Source organism: Ochotona princeps, chromosome 21 (assembly GCF_030435755.1).
Source record: "Ochotona princeps isolate mOchPri1 chromosome 21, mOchPri1.hap1, whole genome shotgun sequence".
NCBI classification, from domain to species: domain Eukaryota; kingdom Metazoa; phylum Chordata; class Mammalia; order Lagomorpha; family Ochotonidae; genus Ochotona; species Ochotona princeps.
Window position 1 is genome coordinate 25,961,442 of NC_080852.1, and position 25,625 is coordinate 25,987,066.

Sequence of the window (25,625 nt, forward strand, 5' to 3'; positions counted from 1 at the left end):
CCAAGCGTGTGCCGACCAGCTTACTATCAGCAGTCCCAGGCTCCAGGCATAGCAGGCCTGCAGTCGGAGGAGTGGAGCGTGGTTGCCATAAACAATGGACTCTGCGACGCTGAGCCGCCTGCAGGGGCGCAGCCGAGGCCTCTCGGCGCAGGCGCAAGCTCACGCGTTTCCCTGGCAACTTGGATCCACGCGCTCCCAACTGCCCTACAACTGTCCTGTGGCCCGCTCTGGTTCCGCGGCAGTCCCGGCGTCCTGACGTGTCTGTCAGCACCTCCGCTTCGGCTGTGGCCTGACGACCTTGGCCCAAACATGGGCGACCTGGAGCTGCTGCTGCCTGGGGAGGCGGATGTGCTGGTGCGGGGCCTGCGCAGCTTCCCCCTGCGGGAGATAGGAACTGAAGGGTGAGGCGGCCATACCAGAGGCGCAGTCCCTGAGCCAGGATCCCGAATGGGGGAGCATGGGCTTAACATTGGGGGGAGGGCTTGCCAAATTGAAAGGCAGAGAAGTCTACCAAAAAGAGGTTAAGACTCAGTAGGAAGCAGCTTGCCCCCCCCCACACACACACACACATTCACACATAGTGCTCAGGCACGCACCTGCACCCACACGTCCACGCACCCCATTTGGGGCAGGTGGAACCGGCAGCACGAGAACCTGGAGAAGCTGAACATGCAGGCCATCCTGGATGCCACGGTCAGCCAGAGCGAGCCCATCCAGGAGCTGCTGGTCACCCACGGCAAGGTACACCTCACCACTCTACCCCTAAGAGTACCCCAGCCATCTGTGCCCTACCCTCATCCTCCCTCCAACCTCAAGGCTGCACCGTGGCATCCCGACCTGGGCAGAACATTGGCTGGTTAGGAAGACAGTCATGGATCCTAGAACAGGAAATGAAGCAGGGTGAAGGGCCGGGATGCTGAGGGCACCCCTGAATTGACTATAAGGCCTGAGGAGACCACCAATGGGACCACAGCATTGAAGGAGGCCAGAGCGATGCCTGACTGGAACATGGGTCAGGGGCTGGCACCCACAGGTGACCCAAACTATCTCTTGACAAGAGGGCTCCTCTACAAGAAAAAGGTGGTCCTGCTGCTCGAGGAGAGAATAGAACTGGGTACTAAATGCATAAAAATGACCCAGGGGCACACAGGAGAGCCGGGGGGAGGGGGAGGGCTACCCAGAAGGGATGCCCACGTGGAGTGTGGTGGAGGAGGGTGATGTGAGTGCAAGTGCAGGGAGGTCAGGGAGCAACACAGGGTATCCCCACTTGGAGGTTGGGGGCAGCTGGAAACAAAGGGGAAATGCTGGGAAGTAGATGTATGTATGTGACCCAGGAGATTCTTTGGGGAGTTTACGAGCTGAGTGGTGGGCCAAGCCAGTGGCAGGAAACTTGCTGATCTTTGGCAGGCCCCTCTGCCATCCACCTTACCCCACCCTCCCAGGTCCCGACACTGGTGGCAGAGCTGATCAGTGTGCAGCTGTGGAAACAGAAGGTGTTCCCCGTGTTATGCATGCTGGACGACTTCAAGCCTCAGAACACCTTCCCCATATACATGGTGGTAAGCTGACTTCCAACCTACATGCCCCCACCCCTCCCGAGGGCCCTGGCCCTCCCGCAGCAGCCCCTGTAGCCCTGTCCCCTGTGTCTGACAGGTGCACCATGAGGCCTCCATCATCAACCTCCTGGAGACAGTGTTTTTCCACAAGGTGAGGCTCAAGCTGCACCTTGGGGGAGGAGGGGAAGCCATCAAAAGCTGGAAATGTCCCCTCTGCCTGTCCTCCCTTCCTCCCAGGAGGTGTGCGAGTCTGCAGAAGACACTGTCTTGGACCTAGTGGACTACTGCCACCGCAAACTGGCCATGCTGGTGTCCCGGAGTGGCCAGAGCAGTCCCCTTGAGGAGGAGAACTCTCAGGACACCACCCCCATGCAGGTGCGCTGAGGTTTCCTGAGGTTGGCATGTCACAGGCCTCGGTCTCCCAAGACCTGTGCATGTGGGTGCCCCAGCCTGAACCTCATATGGTACCCCCTACCAGGAACTACAGAAACAGGCTGAGCTGATGGAGTTTGAGATCGCACTAAAAGCTCTCTCGGTCCTGCGCTATATCACTGACTGTGTTGACAGGTGGGCATCTGAGCTTGGGCCCTTCCTCGGGCTGCAGCAGATGACCACGAGCGGCTCCGAGGCTTGGCTCACTTTCCCCTCCTGCCCACCCACCCCTAGCCTCCCACTGAGTGTCCTGAGCCGGATGCTCAGCACCCACAACCTGCCCTGCCTCCTGGTGGAACTGCTGGAGCACAGTCCTTGGAGTAGGCGGGAAGGAGGTAAGCATCTCTCCCCCACACGCCCTCTGTGTGTAGGACAGTGGTCAGAACTGAGGAGGGCAGCTAGCCTTGCCCAAATTGGGGTTGGACCTGGGCTCTGCAGTAGTCAACACCCTTGTGTCCACTCCTGAGGACTTGCCTTGCTCTAGGGCTGGCTGCATGGTAACCTGGGCAAATCCTGGGGCGCTAAGCTCTCTCCTGCCATGTTCAGGCCATGGCCAGTGCCCCCTCTAACCCTCCACCCAGAGAGAACTCACTGCCTGCTCATGGTGTGCCGGTTCCCTTCCTCAGGCAAGCTGCAGCGATTTGAGGGCGGCCGTTGGCATACGGTGGCCCCTTCAGAGCAGCAGAAGCTGAGCAAATTGGACGGGCAAGTGTGGCTTGCCCTGTACAACCTGCTGCTGAGCCCTGAAGCCCGCTCTCACTACTGCCTCACAAGCTTCGCCAAGGGACAGCTGCTCAAAGTAGGACACCCCCTGCCCCACACAAGGTGCTACCCCTCAATCCTACCTCTCCCAGCTCATCTCCCCAGCACTCCTGCTGCTTCTCTTTGCCCAATCCTCTTTGTTGACCTCAAGCTTGAGGTGACATAGCCCGTTCCACAGAGGCCACTCAGATGCCTTCAGCCCGCTTATAGACCTTCCCTGATCCCTAGTGCCCTGGCCAGTACATGATCCACACTGACCTCCCTCGGATTTCCCCACAGCTTCGTGCCTTCCTCACCGACACCCTGCTGGACCAGCTGCCCAATCTGGCTGACCTGCAGGGTTTCCTGGCCCACCTGGCCCTGGTGGAACCCCAGCCCCTTAAGAAGGATCTGGTGCTAGAACAAGTAAGGCACCTGTGAGCTGGCCACTCAGGACTTTTGTTTGTCTTGCCTGTTCCTCCTTGCTCCTCTCCATGTCTCTTTCTCTAGATCCCAGAAATCTGGGAACAGCTGGAGCGAGAGAACAAGGGCAAGTGGCAGGCGATCGCCAAGCACCAGCTTCAGCACGTGTTCAGCCCATCCGAGAAGGACCTGCGGCTGCAGGCAGCAAGGTAAGACCGACTGAGCTGCCAGCACAGTTGGGAGCCCTGAGACCACCCAGATGTGCACCAATGCTGTTTCGCTGCTCCGCTGCCCCTGCCGGTCCTTTGTAGGTGGGCGGAGACCTATCGGCTGGATGTGCTGGAGGCCATGGCTCCAGATGGCCCCCGCTGTGGCTACTGCAGCGCCGGGGCCACCAAGCGCTGCTCCAGGTGTCGGAAGGAGTGGTACTGCTGCAGGTGAGGCTTCACACACACCACACTCCTCCAGCCCTGGGATCCCTCCCCCTAAACACTGCCGCCCTCACCAGCCCGACTGCCCACAGGGAGTGCCAAGTCAAGCACTGGGAGAAGCACAAGAAGGTTTGTGTCCTGGCAACGCAGGATGACAGAGCCAAGTGAAGGACTGTAACTGCCCAGGGATGACCCCCGCCCCATCCCTGTGCCAACGCCACCCACCCTGAACCCCCTGATCCCCTCTGGCTTCTTCTGCCCTGGGCCGCTGCAGGCTGCCGGGTGGTGGTGAGCTCAGCGGAGAGAAGTAGAACTGCTGACCCATCCCCACCCCCATTTCCTGCCCCACCCGTGGGCAGGCAGAAGGCTCTGCCTCAGCAAACTGGAAGGGGGCCGGATGTGGGGACCCTCTTCCCCCCACACACACCCGTAGCACCATAAAGCTGGTCCCCAAGACACACGCCACGCCTGTCTTCGTGTTGCGCTTTGCGGTCGTGAGCCGACAGAAGGAGGGCAGGGAAGGGAGGAAGGGCAGAAGTTAGTTGACAGAGTCCCCCGCCCCTGCCCGGCCCCGCCCCGCCTGCTGGTCACTAGCACAGTCCCCCAGCCCGGCTTTGCAGCGCACTGCACTTCTCAGACTTTTTCCCGCCGCCCAGTCTCGATCCTAGGGGCGGCGCCCAAAGTCCCAGCCCACCCTGTAGCCCCGCCCGCCCTCCCCAGGATCACTAGAGCCCAGGGCCGGGCCCAAGCCCCGGTCTGGGACTGAACCATGTCGGCGGAACCTGAACTCATTGAGCTGCGGGAATTGGCACCCGCCGGCCACGCCGGTCCGGGCCGCACCCGACTGGAGCGTGCCAATGCACTACGCATCGCGCCTGTCACGGCGCGCAACACTGCAAGGCAGCTGGTCCCCGGCCGCGGCCACCGCTTCCAGCCCGCAGGCCCAGCCACACACACGTGGTGCGACCTCTGCGGTGACTTCATCTGGGGTGTCGTGCGTAAGGGCTTGCAATGCACGCGTGAGTAAAGGCCCCCCCACCTCCCCCAACCTTGCACGCACCAGCCACAGTGGAATGGGCACCAAGGGATGGGCTGCCAGGAACAGCCACTTGCGCCAGTACAGGCTGGATGGAGGGGGTTGGCGGGGACTGGTCCCAGGAACCCTTCTCCTAGGGTTAGGTGGGGAGGGTGGGAAGTGGTGTATCCCTTGTGGCACCACACACAAGGCTGGGAATGGTGGGGCAAAGGTGACTGCCTGTGGGTAACAGGTGTTGAGAGGGAACACCATCTTTCATGCCCTCTGGTCCTTCTGGAGAAAGGGCTTGTACCTACTGCCCTCTAAGCCCTGCTCCCAGGCCTGTCTTCCCAGGGACTCACTCACTGAAACACTGTCCCCCTCTAAAACCACTGGTGTGAAGGGAAGTCCCCCTAACTCTAGACAGGGGCATGCCCCCCTGGGACCAGATACTGTGAGAGCCCCGAGTGGACCCCCTGGTTACAGGCAAGCCTGGATACCACAGTCCATCTTTAGCAGACACCTGTTTCAAGCCAACTGAGCCAGGTGGAAGTGGACCACACGTTACACATTGACACACACACACACACACACCCGCCGCCTCCCTTTTGCCCTCCTGGGAATCTCCAGAGGGGCTGCTCTCTCCCAGGCTCTGTGCCTTGATCACAGTCACGCCAGGAACCTTCCACAGCCCAGCGACCCCCTGTGCAGGGATCAGTGCCCACAAGTAGGCCCCAGGCATCCAGTAATCAAAATAAAAACAGAATTTCCAGCTCGAGCCAATGTGCTGCCTGGATAGACAAGCACTGCTGTGGTCCACGGAGACACTTAGGGGTTGGACCTCAGGCCCACGTGTGTGCCAGAGGGAGAGCCACTCAGCCACACAGGTGCACCTGTGAAGTCAGGCGCTGTGGAGGGGGGTGGGACTAACAGGATGTAAAACATGACAAGGAAGAGGACACTCCACTGAGTGGCGGCAGGGATGAGAAACAGAACAAATTGGATGTGTAGAGAGAAGAGAAGGACTCAGCATGCATTTGGGGTTTAGGCTGAAAACAGCCTCTGGTGGTGGTGGGGGGGGACCCTAGCTCAGGGGAGGAGAGGAGATGCTGAGTAGTTAAATATTGCCAGGGTCATCTCCAACGCCTGTGGGACATCCAAGTGAAAGTACTGGCTTGCTGGACTTGACCTCCCCCCTACCCCAGAGGGAAGGTGGTGCTGGACCTTGGATCCGGGGCAGCATTCCAGATCCAGGCCCCAACCTCACCGTTAGAACCTGGGAGTTCGGGCAGAGCCAGCTAAGGAACCTGCAGGGGAGTAGAAGATTAGTACAAAGTGACCCCTGCAAGCGGTCCTAGCCCAGGCAGTTTCCCGCAGGGAGAAACAAGCCCACCCTGGGGGGAGGTGGGGTAGGGGAGACTGTGAAGGCCGCTTTTTTGGGTAGACCAGTATCTGAGGTTAAAAGGTTTCCCCTTCGGAGTAAATGAGTGAGAAGGAACTCTGCTAGGCCTGTACAGCCCACTTTCCCTGGAGTTTTGCAAACGCCTGTCCTCCAGCTCCGGGGATTCCACACTGTGGCACGTCTGCAGCAAAGAGTAGGAATCAGTCCTGTTAAGACCCCCGGCTGTAACGGGCCCCCAGGGTCTGCCGCGGGGCCTTCCGGGGCTAGAGCACCTCGGCCTCACCGCCGGCCCTCTTCTGCAGACTGCAAGTTCACCTGCCACTACCGTTGCCGCGCACTCGTGTGCTTGGACTGCTGCGGGCCCCGGGACCTGGGCTGGGAACCCGCGCCGGAGCGGGACACCAACGTGGTGAGCGCCGGGTCGGGGGGCCGGGATGTGGCGGGAGAAGTGCCCTAACAGCCGAGTGTCCGGCGGCACGGACTGCAGGGGAAGGATGCCCGCGGAGTCGGACCCCGCGCGCGAGCCGTATTCCGGGGTCTCGCCGCCGAGCTGCGCCGGGAGAACCGCAGATGCACCCGCCGCCACTCCCCACGGCCGCCTTCCGGTCCCGCCCGAGGCGGCACTGACGCACATGCGCACACCGCCCGCGCCACGTTCTCCGTGGGAGGCGGAGCTGCGGCGAGCTGCCTGGGCGGTGAGGTCATGCAAGGAGGTGACGTGTACGTGTGTGCGCCGCCGCCCCTCCGCGTTGCTCCCCCAATGAGACGAGAGCGAGGTCCCGGCCGTCTGCGTTTCAGTCTTTAACGGTTGCGGGTGGCGACGCAAGCGCACTCCGACCCACGCGGCCGCGCACGCAGGCTCCCTAGGTGGAGGTTGGAGGCTAGCGACGCGCGGGACAGGGGTAGCGGGCGGGCGCGGCCATGGGCGAGGCGGAGACTCCCTCCTTCGAGATGACCTGGAGCAGCACGACCAGCAGTGGCTACTGCAGCCAGGAAGACTCGGACTCGGAGCTCGAGCAGTACTTCACGGCGCGCACCTCGCTGGCGCGCAGGCCGCGCCGGGACCAGGTGGGGGGCCGGGAGTGCTGGAGGCGGGCGAGGGGGGGCGGCCGCCCGGAACGCCGACCCTCCCCCGGCCGGCGGCTCCGGGTAAAAAGTTAATTCCAGCGCCCCGGTACTGGCTGCCGAGGCGTCCCCTGCTCCCCGTCACGGACCGGTTGAACCAGGAGAAGCAGCTCTGTGCCTTGGGACAGACCGGCAGGACCCGCCTCTGACTCAGAAACTGTCCGCGCGCGCGGTGTAGACTAGTACCTTGATGCCGCGGTGGTTTTTTTGTTGTTGTTGCTTTTTTGTCTTTTGCGGGGAGAAGGGTGCTCCCTGGGGCAACTCGGGGAGGAAGTAGGAGGGAAGACGCCCTCTCCGGGAATTGAGGAGGGTGTTCCTGGGGAAGAAGAGGCTGAGGAAGGGAAGTCCGGTCTCTCAGTAGCCCAGCGCCCAGCTCTTGCCGACCCCGACTCTGTTCCCAGTCCCCAGGGGACCCTGAAGAACGGGGATTAGGACTCGGTGTCTTTGAGCGTTTAGGAACACTTCACTCCCTGGAGGTGGGCAGGAGAGACCGGAGGGCTACAGAAATGTCCAAAAGACAGGTGTAAGATATGAGTGACTGACTCACAGGGGCAGCTGAGCATCTTGGAGGCTCATGGATATCTCCTTTATATAAGAGGCCCCTGTACTGGGGGCTGTTATGGCCCCCAGAAGAAGTGCGTGGGACCATGGAGTATTCCTAGCCAGCAGTGGAGTGGAAATTGAGTCAGGCAAATAGAATTGTGGGTGATGTTTTAGAAGGAGTTTTTCAAAGTGTTTGGAAGCAGGTGATGTTCAGTACCCCAAAATCTCTACCCAGAGCTTATGTGCAAGGTATTTGTTTTGTTTAAGAGAGTTACAGAGAGATCTGGGTGCATTCCCCAAATGGCCATGATGGCTAAAATTGGGCCAGGAGCCTTGAAAACCCTATCTAGGTCTCCCAGGTGAGTGCAGGGCCCCCAAAGATTTGGGCCGCCTTCCTCTGCTTTCCCAGGAGCAGTAGCAGACAGCTGGATCAAAAGTGGACCTGCTGGGATCCAAACCAGTGCACATATAGGAAGCTGGCATTGAAGGTGGCTTAGCCTACAGTGCCACAATGCCAGCCCCAGGGACAAAATTTTGGGTGTGTACTCAGCCAGAACCATTTTTTTGTTATGGAAAGGTGGAAACCCACAAGATGCTCTCCAGTGGAAAAGGAGAATAGGAAGTGCTGGCTTAGGTATAAAATGAGTCCCTCAGTCACTGTAGGCCGCCAAGGCACAGGAGAAGGGAGATCCTGTGGTCCTGCTGAGCATCCCTGGGGACACAGGCAACTTGGGAAACCGGAAAGGAACGTTGTTCTCAGTTAAGTAGCTTGCAGGGCTCCAGTTTGCAGAGGGCGGAAGGTCCTGAGCTGACTGAACGTGCTGGCATTGGATCAGGAATTCCTCCAGGACGAAGCATTGGGCAGTGGTGATCTCAGCTGGGGCTGCAACACTCCCATCCCCACTGGGCGGGTCTGACAGGAACAGGAAGGAAAACTGATGCACTGAGGCCGAGGGAATTTCGTTGTAGTACTTGGTTCACAGTCCCAGCCGTCCAGACCCATATTTTACCCTTCTGGCCAGGAGCTAGTTCCTGGAAGAGGAGGGGACTGATTTGGGGAGTTGCTACCCTCCCCACAGCTGGGGCAGCAGGGAAACCCACCTGCTTGGTGTCTGCGGGGTGGGCTTGCCTAGGAATCTGTACCTGTAGTGGGCTTGCACCAGGCCTGGTACTGCCTTTTGTGCAGCACTGTATGATACCTGAGGTCTGGCCCCAAGCACCCCACCCAGAAGTGTTGCTGGAGCTGACGGTGGGACTGCTGGACTAGTAGCTTGTTCAGTCCCCATACCTCCTGCTCTACAGTAGCTCATGGCCCTTTGCTAAGAAACAATGGAAAAAAACAGGCTGCCACGTCCAGAACAAATCTGACACAGCCCTACTGCAGCACTGGGGTTAGGCTTTGCAATGGAGGTTAGGGTCAGAATCCCTCCTGGGGCTGGTAAGGTGACTTAGCAGGCTAACTCTCCACCTGCAACACCAACTTTCATCCAGGTGCCAGTTTGTGTCCTGGTTGTTCCACTTTGATCCAGCTCCCTGCTTGTGGCCTGGGAAAACAGAAAATAGTTCAAATCCTTGGGCGCCTGCATCCACATGGGAGACCCAAAAAAGGCCTCTGGCTTGAGATTGGCCCATCTGCAACTGTTATGGCCATTTGGGGAGTAAACTAGCAGAGATAGAAGACCGTTGTCTCTGTCTGTGCTCTCTGTAAATCTGCATTTCAGGGCCTGGCGCAATGGTTCAGTTGGTTAATCCTCCACTTCCAAGTTCCCATGTGGGCACCAGTTCATGTCCCAGCTGCCCCATTTCCCATCTAGCTCCCTGCTTGTGGCCTGGGAAAGCAGCTGAGGATAACACATAACCGTGGGACCTTGCACCAGCATGGGAGACTTGGGGAAAAAAGCTCCTGGCTTCTTATCGGCTCAGCTCCAGTTGTTGTGGCCATTTGGGTAGCGAACCAGCAGATGCAGGATCTTTCTGTAAATCAGCCTTTCTAATAAAAATAGATGAATTTTTAAGATATTGTCTTTCAAATAAAAATAAACCAACCTGAAAAAACAAGCACATACTCCCTCCTCTTTCCTTGGCTCCTGGCCTTCAGCTGCTCCTGCTTCAGCCGTCTCCTGAGGGCCACGCAGTGCTGGAGAGAAGCCAGCTGACTGCCTTTGCCATCTGCGCTTGTGTGCAGAATCAGAATCGGGAGCAGTGACAGATGTAGGGATGCTGTCTTCTGGGTATCCGTGTTCATCCGCCACCTCCATAGGCTTCCTGTTTCCCTTGGGTCCTATGTACCTGCTGGCCTAGCTTTTTTTTTTTTGAGAGAGAGAGATCACTTATCCGTTGATTCACTCCCCATTCTCTGGACCACACTACAACCTGAACTCAACCCGGATCTCCCATGTGGGTGGCAAGTCATCACCCACTGCCTTGCAGGGCCTGCATTTAGCGGGAAGCTGGGATTGGGAACATAGCAGGCATCTCAGCCGCGAGGCCGAACACACATCCCAGCCTTATTTTTCCAGGACGTGGAGACACCGAGTCTTTCTCAGGCTGAGATTGAGCAGAAGATAAAGGAGTACAATGGCCAGATCAACAGCAACCTCTTCATGAGCCTGGTGAGTTGAGTGCTCACGAAGGGGCTATGAGGAGAGCAGGAAATCAGCTGGGCACCTGATGCCCAGAGGGAGGGTCCCAGGCATGGTGGTCTCAGACAGTCACTTTGCATTCCCAGTCTAGCCTTCTCAGAGTGTCATCTCTCCCTCTATAGAACAAGGACGGCTCCTACACCGGCTTCATCAAGGTGCAACTGAAGCTGGCGCGCCCCGTCTCAGTGCCCTCCAGCAGGAAGCCCCCCTCCCTGCAGGATGCCCGCCGGGGCCCAAGCCGGAGCACAGCCGTGAAGCGCCGCACCTCCTTTTACCTGCCCAAGGATGCGGTCAAACACCTGCATGTGCTGTCGCACACGCGGGCCCGCGAGGTCATTGAGGCCCTGCTCCGCAAGTTCCTGGTGGTGGATGACCCCCGGAAGTTTGCTCTTTTTGAGAGAGCTGAGCGTCACGGCCAAGGTTTGCTTGCTACCCCACTGAGTAAGGAAATGGGAGGGGACTTCAAAAGTTCATGGAAAATAGAATTCAAAGCTAAGTTTATTCTGATGCAAACAATTTTAGAAATACATGCAGTTTTTTTCCTGAACTTTGGGAATACTCGTGTGTGTGTGCGCACGTGCGCGCGCACTTACCTGCCAAGGCAGCTCCTCCTCTCCTCTTCTTCCTCCCTCCTGGCCTGATCTTCAGTGTACTTGCGGAAGCTGTCAGATGAGGAGCTGCCCCTGCAGCTTCGGCTACTTGCGGGTCCCAGCGAGAAGGCCTTGAGCTTCGTCCTGAAGGAAAACGACTCCGGGGAGGTGAATGTGAGTACTCAGCCCTGCTTCGTTTACTGCTCGCTCCTGGACGGGGCAGAGGGCCACAGCCATGTAAAAGGCTTGGCGGAGGAATTGACCCTTTCTCCGGGAGTGGCTGAAGTGTTTCCAGACCAGCTGTGCTTAGCCTGAGGAGCCAGAGAGCTGTCTCGGCTCTTTCTTGGTTGGAAAATCCTCTGGCAGTGCATGTGGTACCCAGCATCAGCCCAGCCGCACCACTGCCTGCCTGCCCACGTGTATGCCCATCCACATCCATCCCTTCAGGCATTAAGACTTTACCCGGGGGCCCGGCGGCGTGGCCTAGCGGCTGGGGTCCTCGCCTTGAAAGCCCCGGGATCCCATATGGGTGCCAGTTCTGGTCCTGGCAGCTCCACTTCCTGTCTAGCTCCCTGCTTGTGACCTGGGAAAGCAGTTGAGGACGGCCCAGTGCATTGGGACACTGCACCCGCGTGGGAGACCCGGAGGAGGTTCCAGGTTCCCGGCTTCGGATCGGCGCGCACCGACCCGTTGCGGCTCACTTGGGGAGTGAATCATCGGACGGAGGATGTTCCTCTCTGTCTCTCCTCCTCCGTGTATATCTGGCTGTAGTAGAATGAATAAATCTTTAAAAAAAAAAAAAAAAAAAAAGACTTTACCCGGAAGCTTTCTGGCTCTGAAGTATTGGGCCTGTGAAGCGAGACAGGATGGAGTCGGGTACAGTGTACCCACAGATGACAAAAGCAACTAGCTTGGCAATGAGGTGACTACTTTATAGGATTTATGTAGATCCCCATGCAGTTCATGGTGGCTCCTAGTGCGCTGTGAGAGCCTCATGACAGAAGACCTGATTCAGTTAGGCATGTCCCTCATGACCTGGTCTTTCCCAAAGGGAGTCTGCTGGCTTGGTGGCAGCTGCTCCAGCCTGTTCCTTTCTGCCCCCTGCAGTGGGACGCCTTCAGCATGCCTGAGCTCCACAACTTCTTACGCATCCTGCAGCGGGAGGAGGAGGAGCACCTGCGCCAGATCCTGCAGAAGTACTCGTACTGCCGGCAGAAGATCCAGGAGGCCCTGCACGCCTGTCCCCTGGGGTGACCTGCCACCCCTGGGCAGCAGGAGAGCAGGCAGCGCCCAGAGTGTGCTGTGTGAGTGCGGCAGGGCTCACGGCCCGAGGAGTGAGTGCGGTGGAGGCCCTCCCCGGCAGAAGGACAGGCCAGAGCAGCCGCGGAGGAGCTGGCCCCCGTGTCCATCAGCGGGTGTGGCCAGCCAGGGCTGCCCAGCATTGCGGCAGGGGTGGAGCTGACAGATGTCTCCTCCGTGTATGTCTCAGAGATGAATGTGGGGGACCCTGTGGGCAGAACAAGGTCATGTTCGCTGGCCTGAGGGCCTTTCTCTGTGGGCACAGTTATTATGGAGTCTCACGAGAGCCCCCACAGACCCAGGGATGCGGGGTTCAGAGTAAGGCAGGTATCCAAGAAGAGCAGAGTTTCCCGCTATGGGACCCTCTGATTGGTCTCCCAGCCTGAGGACAGGGCATACCGACTATATGCTGCCACAGGGAGATGCCCCACACCAGGGGCTGGGCATACGGGCACTGGGCCAGGACTGTACCTCATGGGCCCGTCAGAGGCAGGGTCTCTCCTTCAGGTGTTCTTGATGAAGTGTGTGAATGTAAGTACTGTGTTGTGGCCTCAGCTAATGCCTCCTGTGGGGAACGGGGTGGGGGTGACAGTCACCGTCAGGGCCTGGGGCCTGGGAGAATTGGTTGAATAAAGATTTGAGATTCCTTGTGTTGATTGTGGACTCATTATGGGCCCATAGCCACCTGGTGTTCCTGGTGCCAGTGGCTGCCAAGGGTGATGGGCAAATTCAGGGCATCTTTAGAAAAGTCTATGGGACCTTGTGTGTGGCGGTGCAGGTGATCTCAGCTGTCACTCAACATTCTGGGTGTGTAGGGCCAAACACTGGTTGCAGCTGCCATGGCCAACACAGACCAAGTTACGAAGGAGCTGGTGTGACCCCAGGAAACTGCACACGGCACCAAGGAAATGGCTGCTAATAACTCTTGTGGCACCCTTGTAATATGGGAGGGAATGCTCCATTTGAAGTTTAGGACTCATCTGGCCAGTTCTTTTAACTGTACTTGGACTGAGCTTCTCTCATCTGCACCAGTGGTGTTGACAGTAATACGGTGAAAAGCCGGATGAGCCGGGAGTGCTTCCAGGGGGTTTGATGTCTGAGCAGGTTCTCTGGGTCCAAGCTGGGGGTGAGGGAGGGGTTCGTCAGAAGCGTCCAAGCGGCCGCCCCACTCCCCCAGGGGTATCGCAGTGCATGCCGGGGTCCCCAGCCCCGGCCGCGGGTCCGGGGCGCTAATCCACAGACGGACGGGAGCAGTAGCCAATCAGAGTGGGCAGCGTGCGGAGCCTGCGGAAGCGGAAGTGAAGTTTCCGTGGAGACCGCCGAGCCTGTGGAAGGCGGCGCCGGCGGAGGCACCTGCGAGCGGCGGCTGGGCAGGGCATGGTGGCTCCCTGTGCACTGTGAGAGCCTGGCGGCCGCGGGGTCCGGTATGCGTCGGCGGCCCTGACATGGGTGCCACCGGCTCCAAAGCTCGGGGCCTATGGCCCTTCGCCTCGGCGGCGGGGGGCGGCGGCCCGGAGGCGGCGGCGGCGGGTGCTGAGCAAGCCCTGGTGCGGCCTCGAGGCCGTACCGTGCCGCCCTTCGTATTCACGCGCCGCGGGTAAGGGCGTGGGTTCTGCCCCGGGGTGGGACTGCCGGGGGCGCCGTGCGCCTTGCGCCCTGCGCTGGGGGACTGTCCTCAGCCACAGCATTCTGCACCCGAGACAGGACGACTCCCCTCTCTCGGGCCCCATCGGTGCCAGGGGTCGGCAAAGCCGGGCCGTGGCCTCCGGTGGTCTGACCGTTCTGAAAGGGCTTTCTAGTGGAAAGTAGGCATGAGTCTGTTCTTGTGGGGTCCCTCCGCACGTCTAAACTAAGAACCCTGTGAGACTTCGGCACCCCTTTGTTGCATCCCTTCTAATGCTGTGTACGAGTGAAGGGCGCTCAGCCTCAAACACTAACCCCTGATTCTTACAAGGGGAGAATGACCTTCTGTTTCGACTGCTTCCCTCCCACAGTTTTTTGGAACCTTAAGAGCAATATTTGGGGAAACAGGACTGGGTTTGTGTTGGGGGTTAAGGGAAAAGAAGACTCTCCTTCCGTTTCTATTCTTCATTGCCACAGCCCTGACCTACCCCTGCCGCTTCACTTAAGGCCCCAACAGGGCCAGCAAGTTTGCCCAGCCCTAGGGGTCTCCTGGAGTCAGACAGTGGTGGGGATGGGGATGTGGCTGTAGATGCCAGGGGGACCCACCAGTGGCATTTTGGCTACCCCAGCCTCCTGGGTGCAAGACAGCGGTCTTGCCTGCTTTACGCTCCCTCCTCGCCTAGTCCCCAGCACTGAGCCAGCAACTGCCACCAGCAGACCCAGGCCCCCACCTAACTTACTCCCCCAAGTCCCATCTGGAGGCTAGGACCTAATCCCGCAATGACTGGACTTGCTAATGGCCCCGGTAATGAGAACTAGCCTTGGGGGCCCAGTGAGTTTCTGGTGTGGCTTCTGTTCTTGAGATCAGCTTCACAGAGGGGCACTGGATAAACCGTAAACCCTGAGCAAAGACTTCTCTGTATGACAATCCTGTCTCGATTCCCTCGTCACTGTGGGAGCGGCCTCCACTGTGTTGTGCGTTGTTGGCCATGACCAGGCACAGGGCTACAGGCCAGCCTGTCCCCATTCTGCTTCCAGCTCCATGTTCTACGATGAGGACGGGGATCTGGCTCACGAGTTCTACGAGGAGACAATCGTCACCAAGAATGGACAGAAGCGGGCCAAGCTGAGGCGGGTACATAAGAATCTAATTCCTCAGGTGAGGGGCTGGGAGCCTGCGGCAGGTGTGTGGAGGTGACCCCAGATGGGGGAGGGTGGGGAAGAGGGAGGAGCTGTAGCAGCACAGCGCCGTGGAGCTGACCCTCAGTGGCCTCTGTCCCCATGGCAGGGCATCGTGAAGCTGGATCCCCCTCGCATCCACGTGGACTTCCCTGTGGTCCTCTATGAGGTGTGATCCCGGGTGGTAGCAGACACAGCACCCCTGCCCCAGCAAGAGACCCCAGGCTCCCGGTGAAGACTCCATTGAGGAGCCCAGGCTGGCGCCCACAGCCCTGAATAAACTCCGTTGGCCCAGAACCTTCGGCTTGAACAGGGCTGTCCTCTGCTGTTGATGGGGCATCAGGTTGTTGTGCGTGGAACAGGTGGTGGCAGCAGCTGGCTGCCAAAGGCTAACCGTAGAGGTACCAGCATCTCCTCCCCTGCTGGGCGTCCACTGGTCGGGAGAGCCTGGTTCCTTGTCTGACCTGGGGCCCAGCCCTGTTAGAAGCTACAGCACTTTACAAGCAAGATCTGCCTTCTTCCAGCCCCTGGGCTGTTGGGGGGCTACACCAGTGGGAACTTCCTTCCCCTCACTTCCCTCTCCCCTAGTTGGAGCATTTCAGCCGTTTGCTACCTCGATTCCTCCTGTGTTGGACCGGGGCTGGGGGCAGCACCAGCCCGATTCGCCCTGCCTCCCTGCTGTTTGTTCCTGGCCTTCTTGGACATACAGGTGGCTGGCTGTTGACAGGAATGGGGACTGGCTGGGGAGCTTTCTCCTCCATCCAGGGCTGGACTGACCCTTCCTGTGCAACTAGTTGCTGGCCTTTCTTTCTCACCTCTAGTAGTTGAGAGAGTGCAGGCCAGGGTCAAGAGGGGCTGTAGGCACCTGTGCCTATGGGGAGGTGCGCCCACCCCTGTGTTCTAATCTCTACATGGGAGGGGGAGCTGTGTTTCCACACTGTGGTCAGGGACAAACCCCCAGGGCTGATGTCTGGAACAAGAGCTATGAGTAACCCCTGCCTCCCCTGTGTCCTCACCTCTTCAGGCTCAGCAAGGGAAAGTACTGGAGCCCCTTGAGAGGGACAGAAAGGAGGGGAAAGCCGGAAAAGAAATACTGAAAATGTGAAGGTTTGTACATAGTCTCATTGGGCATGATGTCCGGGCAGAGCCTGCTCTCTAGGGAGATTTTTTTTTTTTTTAATTTTTGTGTAAGCCCTGTGCTTTTAGACTGTGGGAAATGACTTGGGGAGGGTGGCACCCAGCATAGGAAGACTGTTGTGTTATTTGTTCAATTTCAATAAAATTATTTGTAGATCCTGCATCTGAGAGTGTCGTCCCCAGGGGTTGGGACACTTGCTGTCTGTCCCCTGGCCTCAGTACTCTGGTCCAAAGGTTAAACCTGAGCCCTGCCTGTGGCCATCCCAGCTGTGGCCAGTAGGTGGCCATGTAGGCACATGGACTTGGCCTGCAGGTTCCCTCAGCATGGCCTCCTCCCCCTCCTGCTCACAGGTCCATGGTGTTCTGTGTGGTGAGGCCCTCTGATTCCAGATTCACTCTGGACTTACCTTTCCCTCCCTACCCCTCTTCCCCCCCCCCCCCCCCGTGGAAAGGGAGAGTATAAAAGTTCTGGAATGGTTTTTGTGCTCTCAGCATTGCGGGCTGACTTCAAGTGAGATCGCAGCCCAGGCCCTCCTGAATTTCGGAGGCTCAGCTGATGAGGAACAACAGCCAGATGGGTGCTACTCAGCAGGGCTCTGCAGCCCTGCCCCAGGGCCTTGGCACGGTGACAGTGCACCTGGCGCTTCTGTTCCAGCAGGCACACCTCCTTTCCCAACACCATCTCTTCATGGACCCTCTGCCGTGTCTTGTCTTTCCACCCACACCCTGCAGACCTTCTGCCTGTCCTCCCAGCCTCCCCTGAGGCCGGTTCTCTGCTTGGCCTGATGGGCCCAGCTCCCAGCTATGGGGAGGGTGAGTTGAGGGACATGGCTTCTGCTCCCCTCTCAGCAGTTTGTCAGGTCCTGAGCAGAAACAACACCCTGGGGAGAAACCAGGACTTGCTGTCCTGTAAAGTCCCTTCCCCCACTCCAACTGACCCCAGACCAAGGCCCTGTCATCCTCCACTGTCATCCACACTGGCTATGCAAGGGGTAGGGCTCTCCTGTGCTAGATGGCATGGGCTCTCCCACCGCCAAGGTCCCAGCTGGGGGAACTCCCTGCACCATTCTAGCTGACACCAGTGCTGGAAACAATGGCAAGCAGGGCAGTGCTTCCCCGCCACCTCCTGCTGGGCTTTGCGCACTTCCTTCCTGCTGACCGCCTCAGGAAGTGTCCCTGCCCTGGAACAGTCTGGCCCAGGCTGCCTTTATTTTCCCAGGGGTCCCCACCCTTGGGGCTTCCAAGACTCAGTTGCTTCAGAAGCCAGCTCAGCAGGACTGCATGCCCCCCTGCCATTACCTGAGCTGCTTGGTCCTCAAGGCAGCCGCCTCCCCCAGCCTTCTACTGGGATAAGGACCCTGGGTCCTGAGCCAGTAGGTAAGGGAACCACACCCCCTTCTGAGCTGTAGAATCACCTGGGCCCAGGAGCACGCCCTGTGGAAGCCATACGGTCACACACATCAACATGCTGTCCTCACACTCAGCATACTTCCGCCCACAGTGGAAAAAAATGGATTCAGCTCCTGGAAGTTCCTGTGGCCACCCCCCACCCCCAGCGAGGGGGACTTCCCTCACTGCTGCCTTTGAGGATGAGGCTCCCCCCACCAAGGGAGGTTTTGGGGGAGAGATTCCCAGGGTCCAGCAAGCTGTGTGCTCAGGAAATACTGGCACCTGAATGTGGTCCACACTGCCTTCCTGTCACCTGGCACAGCTGGTGGTGGCAGATCCTACTCAGGAAGAGTGGGAATGGCAGCCGGCCAGCGGGGCATGCAAGAGGAAAACCAGGTCAAGGCAATCTCCCCCCCGCCCATTTCTGGCCCTTTCCTCTCAAGGGGCAGCAGGAAGTGAGGAGAAAGGGCTGGGATGGGAAGCCAGAGCGGATGGGAGGGAATGGGGTTTATCAAGTCCCCCCCAGGCAGCAGCAGGTCCAAGTAGTCTGGTCCGCCCCAGAGGCTCACCCCAAAGAAGCAAGGAGGCCGCCGACCTGTTGGACCCAAGGACTTAACCTATAGGTGAGTCTGGCACCCATTGCCAGTGTCTGGTCTCCACCTCCACTCCCCACTTCCCCAGCACAGAGGAGGAAGAGGCTGGCGGCCCTTGAGGGGAAACAGAGGCAGTGGCCCTAGGTCCAAACGCGAGCCTGCTCCCCACCAGGGGGGTCTCGGGAAAGAAAGGGCTTAACCCCCAGAGAAGCCCCCACCCGCCTGCCGGCTTTTTCCCAATCCCGGCCAAAAACCTCCGCAATGGCACCCTCCGGGAGCTGACAGTGAGCTAACTCCCCACAGCTCCCCCACACACCCGAGACTGGCCAGGAAAGAGCTGCCCCACGAGGGTCAGGCCCCGGAGCCCTGCGGCAACCCAGCGCTCGGGGTTGCCAGGACAACCGCGGCCCGGGCTTGGTCCGCAGGGCCAGGGGGCGGGGCTGGACCCCTTCCCCTGGACGGGCAGCGGGCGGGGCTGCCCTTCCGACCGCAAAGAGGAAGGCAGCTCAGATTTGCAGGAGGCGTGGCATTACTGGATGTCAGGGACAGGATCGGTTCAAAAGTCCTTTTTGCTACACAAAGGGGTCCTTGGGCTGAAGTCGACTTTGGGGGAAGCAGAGCCAGATCCGTCAAAACCCCAGTGGAAAAAAGGGAGGGGGGGGAGGAGGATCCCACAGCACCTCCTCAAGGCCAAGCGGGGCCAAGCCACCTCTCTGTTTCCCCCTTCACCCCGCCCTCCTCCCTCGCTTGCGCTGTCCCTTTAAGGGGCTGGCGACTCCGCGCGCGGCTGGGCAGACTGTACCACCAGTCGTGGACTTTGGGGGGGGGGGTGCTGGAAGTTTCTGGCTTACTGGGACTTGCTGCTGAAACGCCGACAGAAATCCAAGTTCATACAGGCCTCCTGGTCTCAGATGGGCGATCACGTTCTTCTGCAGAGGATCTAGGGGTGCTCGAATTCAAAACGCTACGTGGCGTCGAGAGACTGAACCTTCCCGCTGGGATCTCAAGTCCAACCCCGGGCCGCCTCCACGCTGGATTCTTAAAGGGCCCGCGGGCCCGAGGGCGGAGCCAGCAGAGGTGCTGAGCCCGGGCTGTGCCTGGGCGAGCGGCCGGAGCGGGCTAGGCTGGCCAGGCCCGGGATGGCGGTGGCCTTGGCACCTGTCCCGTGGGCACCCGGCGCGAGGTGAGGGTGGGCGGCACGGACCTGGTGGCTCCCTCCCGACAGGCTGGGCTTCGAACCTCCGGGGGTGCTTCCAGGGAGGCGGGCCGGGAACCCCACCCCCACTCGCCCGGGTTCGGGCCCCACGTGCGGGGCGGGGGCGGGGTCCCGCACAAAGGCCCTGCTGAGGGTTCTGCCCCCGGTCCGGCTCGGGCTCGGCGGCGTGGGCAATAGGCCGGGGCGCCCGCATTCCCGGGAGCGGTGGAGGGAAGGGCTTGTGGGGCCGGTGCCGCTGTGGGAGGTCCTGCTGCCCCTTTGTCCCCGCAGGGCCTCCGCCGCTGAGCCTGGGGATCGACCGGCCAGACCAGGGGCCTGACAGCTTCGGCTGCTGCTGGGCGTCCTGTGCCTTCCAACTTTGGAGCCCATCACGGGCTGCGTGCGGCCTGCCTTGCCCCAGTGCTATTATTTCTCTGACCCACGCGTTTCTTCACAGGGTGGGGGTTGCAGGGTGGGTCCCGGGAATTGGCCGTTCTCTGGAATCCGGTGGGTGGTATGCAGACCCTGGGGGCTCTAGGCAAGCCCAGTTCATCCAGCTCACAGCCAGGGTCACCAGCCCACAGCTGGGCTCCCATCCCAGCTCAGGAAAGCAGACTTGAGCTCCTGGCAGTGAATCCTGCACAGTGCCTGCCCATCAGTGGCCTGTGGCTTCTGAACAGCCCTGGGCATAGGGCCCTGTTCAGCAAGGGCCTTAGGTTGAGAGATGGGCCCCAACGGGATTCTCTAGACTAACTTGTTTTCCCTCGCTTTCCTCTCAGTTCCTGAGCTGGTGCCAGGCTGGTGGCACTTCCTGCAGCTCCCAGCATGCAGGTGGGCCCAGGCCCCACCGTCACACTGGCCCTGGTGCTGGCGGTGGCACGGGCCATGGACCTCAAGCCTACAGCACCACCCATCTTCACAGGCCGACCATTTGTGGTGGCCTGGGACGTGCCCACACAGGACTGTGGTCCCCGGCACAAGGTGCCATTAGACCTGAAGGCCTTCGATGTGCAAGCCTCCCCGAATGAGGGGTTTGTGAACCAGAACATCACCATCTTTTACCATGATCGCCTGGGCCTATATCCGCGCTTTGACCCGGCTGGCCACTCAGTGCACGGTGGTGTGCCGCAGAATGGCAGCCTCTGGGCGCACCTCAAAATGCTGCAGCAGCGAGTAGAACACTACATCCGTTCCCAGGAGCCTCCTGGCCTGGCCGTCATCGACTGGGAGGACTGGCGGCCCGTGTGGGTGCGCAACTGGCAGGACAAAGACGTGTACCGCCGCTGGTCCCGCCAACTAGTGGCCAGTCGGCACCCAGATTGGCCAGCCGACCGCATCGTGAAGCAGGCACAGTATGAGTTCGAGTTCGCTGCTCGCCAGTTCATGCTGGAGACACTACGCTACGTCAAGGCAGTGCGGCCTCGGCACCTCTGGGGCTTCTACCTCTTTCCTGACTGCTACAACCATGATTACGCGCAGAACCGGGAGAGCTATACAGGCCGCTGCCCGGACGTTGAAGTGGCCCGCAACGACCAGCTGGCCTGGCTGTGGGCCGAGAGCACAGCCCTCTATCCCTCTGTCTATCTGGATGAGACCCTGGCCTCCTCTGTCCACGGCCGCAACTTTGTCAGTTTCCGGGTTCAGGAGGCCCTGCGCGTGGCTCACACCCATCATGCCTCCCATGCACTCCCCGTCTACGTCTTCACGCGCCCCACCTACAGTCGCCGACTCACTGGACTCAGCGAGGTATGTTCCTCCCCCAGGCCCTGCCCTCCTGCTGCCCGCCTACACACAGCCCCCACACACCCCTTCCAGTAACCAGGGGCCCGCAGGCCACACAGGCGTCCTGCGGAAGCATAACATCAGTGTACCCGCTTGCACAGTAAATGGAGGCGGAGATGCTGAGCAGTTGGCTAACCCAGGACATGGGGCTCCCCAGGCTTCAGTGTGCCTGTGACTTGGCAAACTGAGGCCCAGATTAGCTTAAAGGTTTGGGATTTTTTAGTATATGTGCTGCCAAAGCGAGCACAAAGGTTTGGGTTTTTTTGTTTTTCAAGATTTTTTTAACTTATTTTTATTGGAAAGGCATATTTATAGAGAAGCAGAGAAAGAGCCCCAATCCTTGGTTTACTCCTCCTCCCCCAAATGGCAGCAGTGGCTTAGAGCTGAGCCAATTCGAACTCAGGAGCTTCTTCCAGGTCTCCCACACAGGTGCAGAGTCCCAAGGCTTTGGGCCATCCTCTACTGCTTTCCCAGGCCACAAGCAGGGAGCTGGAAGGAAGTGCAATAGGGGGGATATGAACAAGCACCCAGATGAGATGCCAGCACTTGCAGGAGGAGGATTAGCCAACTTAGCCATCATACCAGGCCTTGGTGTAAAGAGAAGAAGGGGCTCTGTCTGCAGAGGAAAGCAAGAAGACTAGCACTGGGGTCCACTGGGGGAAGGGCCGGTCCTGCTCACTCGCTCTCTGTCTCAGCCTGTGGTTTCAGTCCACCCTGCTGACCATTCCCACCCTACACAGATGGACCTCATTTCCACCATTGGCGAGAGCGCGGCCCTGGGCGCAGCCGGGGTCATCCTGTGGGGCGACGCAGGCTACACCACAAGCACGGTAAGTGCGAGCCACACAGCTGGCCAGAACCCAGTCTCCAGGGACAGACTATGGGGGGGGCGGTTGGAGTGGAGGTGGGCGCCCCAGCCCTGCTGCCAGGAAAGAGGAAATGCTGTCCTGAACAGCTGCAGGTCTAGACCCCTTTCCGCCTGGGCAGCTGAGTTCCTGTCTCTGCCTCCAGCCGCTTCTTAGCAGGAGCAGGGACTGTGTGGGTGGGATGGTGGGGTGTCTATGTATACACACACACAAAGGTGTGGCCTGTCAAAAATGGTACATATGGAGTCTCCCTCTGCACCTGTGGGCTAATTATAACTCCTTTCTCCTGCCCCCAGGAGACCTGCCAGTACCTCAAGGATTACCTGACACAACTGTTGGTCCCATATGTGGTCAACGTGTCCTGGGCCACCCAGTATTGCAGCACGGCCCGGTGCCATGACCATGGGCGCTGCTTGCGTCGCAACCCCAACGCCAATACCTTCTTGCACCTCAGCGCTAGCAGCTTCCGCCTAGTGCCTGGCCATGAACCTGGCGAGCCCCAGCTGAGACCCGAGGGGGAGCTCAGCAGGGCTGACCTTGACCACCTGCAGAAGCACTTTCGCTGTCAGTGCTACTTGGGCTGGGGTGGCGAGCGATGCCAGCAAGACAATAGGCAAGTGGCTGGGGGTGCCGTGGAGTCCTGGGCTGGGTCCTACCTCAGCAGCCTGCTGGCCCTGGCAGTCCTGGTCCTCCCCTGGACCTTGTAGTGTAGGAGCGGCTCTCCCTCCTGGCAACCAAGCAAGCTGACTTCCACCATAAGGGCTCTCCGGGACCTTGAGGAGCTGTAGGGGTGGACAGATCGGGAGTCTGGCAGGGGCAGAGCCCCAGGGATGCCTACCAGGGCATTCATACCAGCTCTCACCCCCCTGTTCTAAGGGGGAGAGGAAGGCCCCCAGGAAGTCCTTATCCCCCGGCCCCTGGACAGTTTCTTATTATTATTTTGGGGTCTCTTATAAATTAAAGACAAACAATGGCTTCTGTGCTTATACTTTCTGCACCCTCACCGCATCAGGCTTGTGAGAGAAGTCTTGGAGTGTCCCGTCAGGTTGAGCTCAGCTCTGACTCAGTGAACCCCTCTGCTGGGGCCTTGCAGTCTGTAAGATGCATTCACCAGCTGAGCCACTGTGGCACAGGCTGCTGGACACACAGGTTGTCACTTCACCCAGCACTCAAGGGCCTTGCCATCTCTGTGCTGATTGGAAGGGAGTCAGGCCCAGCTCTGTGCTTCTACTGCTTGCCTTGCACCCCCCAGCCAGCAGGTCATGGCCTCCTGGCCTTGCCCAGCCAGGGATGAAGGGAAGACAAAGTCTGGCCTCCACTGCTGTCCCCACAAGATGCTCCCCAACTGGGTCACAGTCTTCTCTCAGGTCTAGCAAAGAGACTGGGATCGCAATCCTGAGGTCCAGCCCCAGTCGCACTGGGGGAGCCATCCTGAGCAGCGGCAAGCCTGCAGTGTGGCCTGTCCCAGAAGAGAGAAGTAGCAGCCGGAGTGGTGCCATTACTCCCAGCTGCCTCCTGCCCCTCCCCTGGGCTGTTTCCTGGGCACCTGGGGTCCCCTGCCCATCTGTGATGATTCATCCACATGGCACTGTATTCAAGAAACGTGGGGCTCTGGGCAGACTCCCTCAAGGCCAATAGAGTTGAGGGAGTGGCAGCAGCAGACAGCCTGGGAGTGTCCTCTAGGATGGACTTTCCGTACTGAACTTTGTGACTGGGGAACAAAGCATGGGCGCAGGCCAGAGGAAGCAGGGGCCCAGCTGCCACCCAAAGGTCACAGCTAGGTTGAGGCGTGTCTCTTGGGCAGAGGCAGGAGGGATAGCCCCACCCAGGGTGGCACCAGGCCTGACTGCACCTGATGGCGGTCACCATGTCACCTATTCAGCAAAGCACTGGGAAAGCAGCCCAGCCTCACTGATGTCACCCAGTCCCTCTTGCTGGCTGTGGAGAGGAGGCTGGGCACAGTAGAGGAGGAAGTGGACATCAGGGGGCCCAGGTGCTTGTGGCCATGGTAGGGAGAGGCTGACCAGAGGGAAGACACACGTGGTGGTCTCAAAGATGACACACTAGAGCTCACAGAGGGAGGACAGAAAGGAAGAGGTTATCTGCGACCTCCCCACACAGATGTGACCTAAACAAGTGTGAGTACCCCACCGTGCCTATAACCTCTCAACACAGTAATCCTGTCCCAAGCAGTTCTATGTTTCTCATCTGGCTGTGACCCCACACAACTGTGACTTCTACACAAGTGTGACCTGTGCCCATGCAGCCATGACTCCTTACAAACCCAATTTCACCTCCTGAGACTTCTCCCAGCAGAACTGGAGGACAGTGCTAAGGAAAGTGCAGCTTGCGACTAGCCAGGACTGCCGGCCCTGTGCTTGAAGTTAGGGGGCAGCAGTAGGCCTGTGATGGTGTGAGAAAGGCAACTCAGAGGTGAGGCAGAGCGGGCAGACAAGCAGGCCTGGACAGATCCCAGACACATGGCTGGGATCCAGTCAGCCCTGCAAGAGCAGACCAGATGGGCTTCCAGCCCCTCATTCCTTCCTGCTTTTCCCAACATGAGTGCTTCGCCCTGGGACTAAGCCAGCTGGAGAATGCCAGTTGCCTGGACTGTGCCAGCCTCAGCACTGACCGAGTGTCTTGGGTCAGGGGCTGCCTTGTTCTCCTGTCCTCTCAGCCCTGACAAGTTGTGCCAGGCTCTGTGGGCGTCCATGGTCAACACCAGGACTCTAGTTTTTGAACAGAATCAGACCCAGGTCTGGGCCTTGGCCGATGCGCCCAGGGTCCCTGGCAACCTGGACCCTTCTAACCTTCAGTTTCCTGCCAGCCCGGAGGACCCAACCCAAAAAGCAGTCAAGTGTGTCATTGTCCCATGAACTGCTATGTTCCCCCCGGCTGCAGGCCCAGGCACCACTTTTTCCCCAGGCGGGAATGGAGCGCTTTCGTCACCCCACCCTGGCAGGCAGGCCTGGGCCTGAACACCTAGCCGCTTCTGAGTCCGTGGAAATGTGCAACCATGAATGAAGGAAGGAGCATGTGTTCCCAGATAGACCCACAGCCACACAACAGCAGGTCCCACGCTCGCACATGCATGCCACTGAGGTGTGTGCGGAAGTCCACATGGTCCCCAGGTCACAAAGGTGCAGTTGCTGATCCACATACATGAAGGGTAGTGACAGCCTGGAAGGCATCAATACAGCCCCTCTCAGAAGTTTCCCCCCACCTCCCAGGCACCGGAGATCACTCAGTGGTCCACAAAATGGCAGTGTAATTACATGCAAAATAATGGATAGATAATGAACCAAGTCTGGATTATATTCATAGTTATACCATCATGGTTTACACACACACAAAATTTGAAAGGCAGAAACAGAGATTTTCCATCTTTTGCTTACGCCCTTGATGCCTTTGACAGCAGGGAGTGGGCCCAGAACTCAGTCTGGGTTTCCCACTTGAGTGACAGAGACCCAGCTGCCTGAACTCTCATCGGCTGTATCCTGGGATGCACATTAGCCAGAAGCTGAAATGGGACGTGGGGCGAGGACTTCTCGGCCCTCTAATATGGGATGTGGGTTCCTTAAGTGGTGTCTTTGCCCAACGCCTGCCCTTAAAACATTTCAAGGGGCAGGCATTTGGCGCAGTGGTTGGGATGTGTCCATCCC

The 25,625-nt window shown here is 59.1% G+C and overlaps 4 protein-coding genes across 13 annotated transcripts; all 4 read left to right on the forward strand.

Annotated features, from left to right (window-relative positions):
- The first annotated feature begins 166 nt into the window (after window positions 1-166).
- ZMYND10 (zinc finger MYND-type containing 10) lies at window positions 167-4,044 on the forward strand. 6 transcript variants are annotated; one of them, XM_058678501.1, is made up of 12 exons: window positions 167-401; window positions 633-741; window positions 1,443-1,559; window positions 1,654-1,707; window positions 1,794-1,931; window positions 2,035-2,123; window positions 2,223-2,323; window positions 2,615-2,787; window positions 3,030-3,160; window positions 3,240-3,361; window positions 3,464-3,589; window positions 3,661-4,044. In XM_058678501.1, the coding sequence occupies exons 1-12, from the start codon at window positions 310-312 to the stop codon at window positions 3,759-3,761; spliced, it is 1,353 nt and encodes a 450-aa protein (XP_058534484.1). In that variant the 5' UTR covers window positions 167-309; the 3' UTR covers window positions 3,762-4,044. The 6 variants fall into 6 exon arrangements, with proteins under 6 accessions (XP_058534484.1, XP_058534487.1, XP_058534486.1 ...); XM_058678503.1 differs by having other exon boundaries at window positions 170-401; window positions 3,676-4,044; XM_058678502.1 differs by having other exon boundaries at window positions 170-401; window positions 3,030-3,155.
- Window positions 4,045-4,167: 123 nt separating this feature from the next.
- RASSF1 (Ras association domain family member 1) lies at window positions 4,168-12,853 on the forward strand. Of its 2 annotated transcripts, none has more exons than XM_058678506.1 (6): window positions 4,168-4,602; window positions 6,303-6,436; window positions 10,197-10,280; window positions 10,433-10,730; window positions 10,959-11,074; window positions 12,008-12,853. In XM_058678506.1, exons 1-6 carry the CDS (start codon window positions 4,353-4,355, stop codon window positions 12,152-12,154), a joined length of 1,029 nt encoding a protein of 342 aa, XP_058534489.1. In that variant the 5' UTR covers window positions 4,168-4,352; the 3' UTR covers window positions 12,155-12,853. The 2 variants fall into 2 exon arrangements, with proteins under 2 accessions (XP_058534489.1, XP_058534490.1); XM_058678507.1 differs by lacking the exons at window positions 4,168-4,602; window positions 6,303-6,436 and adding exons at window positions 6,527-7,068; window positions 8,353-8,364 and having other exon boundaries at window positions 10,188-10,280.
- Window positions 12,854-13,497: 644 nt separating this feature from the next.
- Window positions 13,498-16,301, forward strand: TUSC2 (tumor suppressor 2, mitochondrial calcium regulator). 2 transcript variants are annotated; one of them, XM_058678908.1, is made up of 3 exons: window positions 13,498-13,796; window positions 14,861-14,981; window positions 16,026-16,301. In XM_058678908.1, the coding sequence occupies exons 1-3, from the start codon at window positions 13,645-13,647 to the stop codon at window positions 16,104-16,106; spliced, it is 354 nt and encodes a 117-aa protein (XP_058534891.1). In that variant the 5' UTR covers window positions 13,498-13,644; the 3' UTR covers window positions 16,107-16,301. The 2 variants fall into 2 exon arrangements, with proteins under 2 accessions (XP_058534891.1, XP_004581550.1); XM_004581493.2 differs by having other exon boundaries at window positions 13,501-13,796; window positions 15,111-16,301.
- Window positions 16,302-18,022: 1,721 nt separating this feature from the next.
- Window positions 18,023-22,938, forward strand: HYAL2 (hyaluronidase 2). Of its 3 annotated transcripts, none has more exons than XM_058678833.1 (4): window positions 18,023-18,150; window positions 20,095-21,061; window positions 21,838-21,927; window positions 22,260-22,938. In XM_058678833.1, the coding sequence occupies exons 2-4, from the start codon at window positions 20,141-20,143 to the stop codon at window positions 22,668-22,670; spliced, it is 1,422 nt and encodes a 473-aa protein (XP_058534816.1). In that variant the 5' UTR covers window positions 18,023-18,150; window positions 20,095-20,140; the 3' UTR covers window positions 22,671-22,938. The 3 variants fall into 3 exon arrangements, with proteins under 3 accessions (XP_058534816.1, XP_058534817.1, XP_058534815.1); XM_058678834.1 differs by lacking the exon at window positions 18,023-18,150 and adding an exon at window positions 18,996-19,367; XM_058678832.1 differs by lacking the exon at window positions 18,023-18,150 and adding an exon at window positions 18,998-19,303.
- Window positions 22,939-25,625: the final 2,687 nt, after the last annotated feature.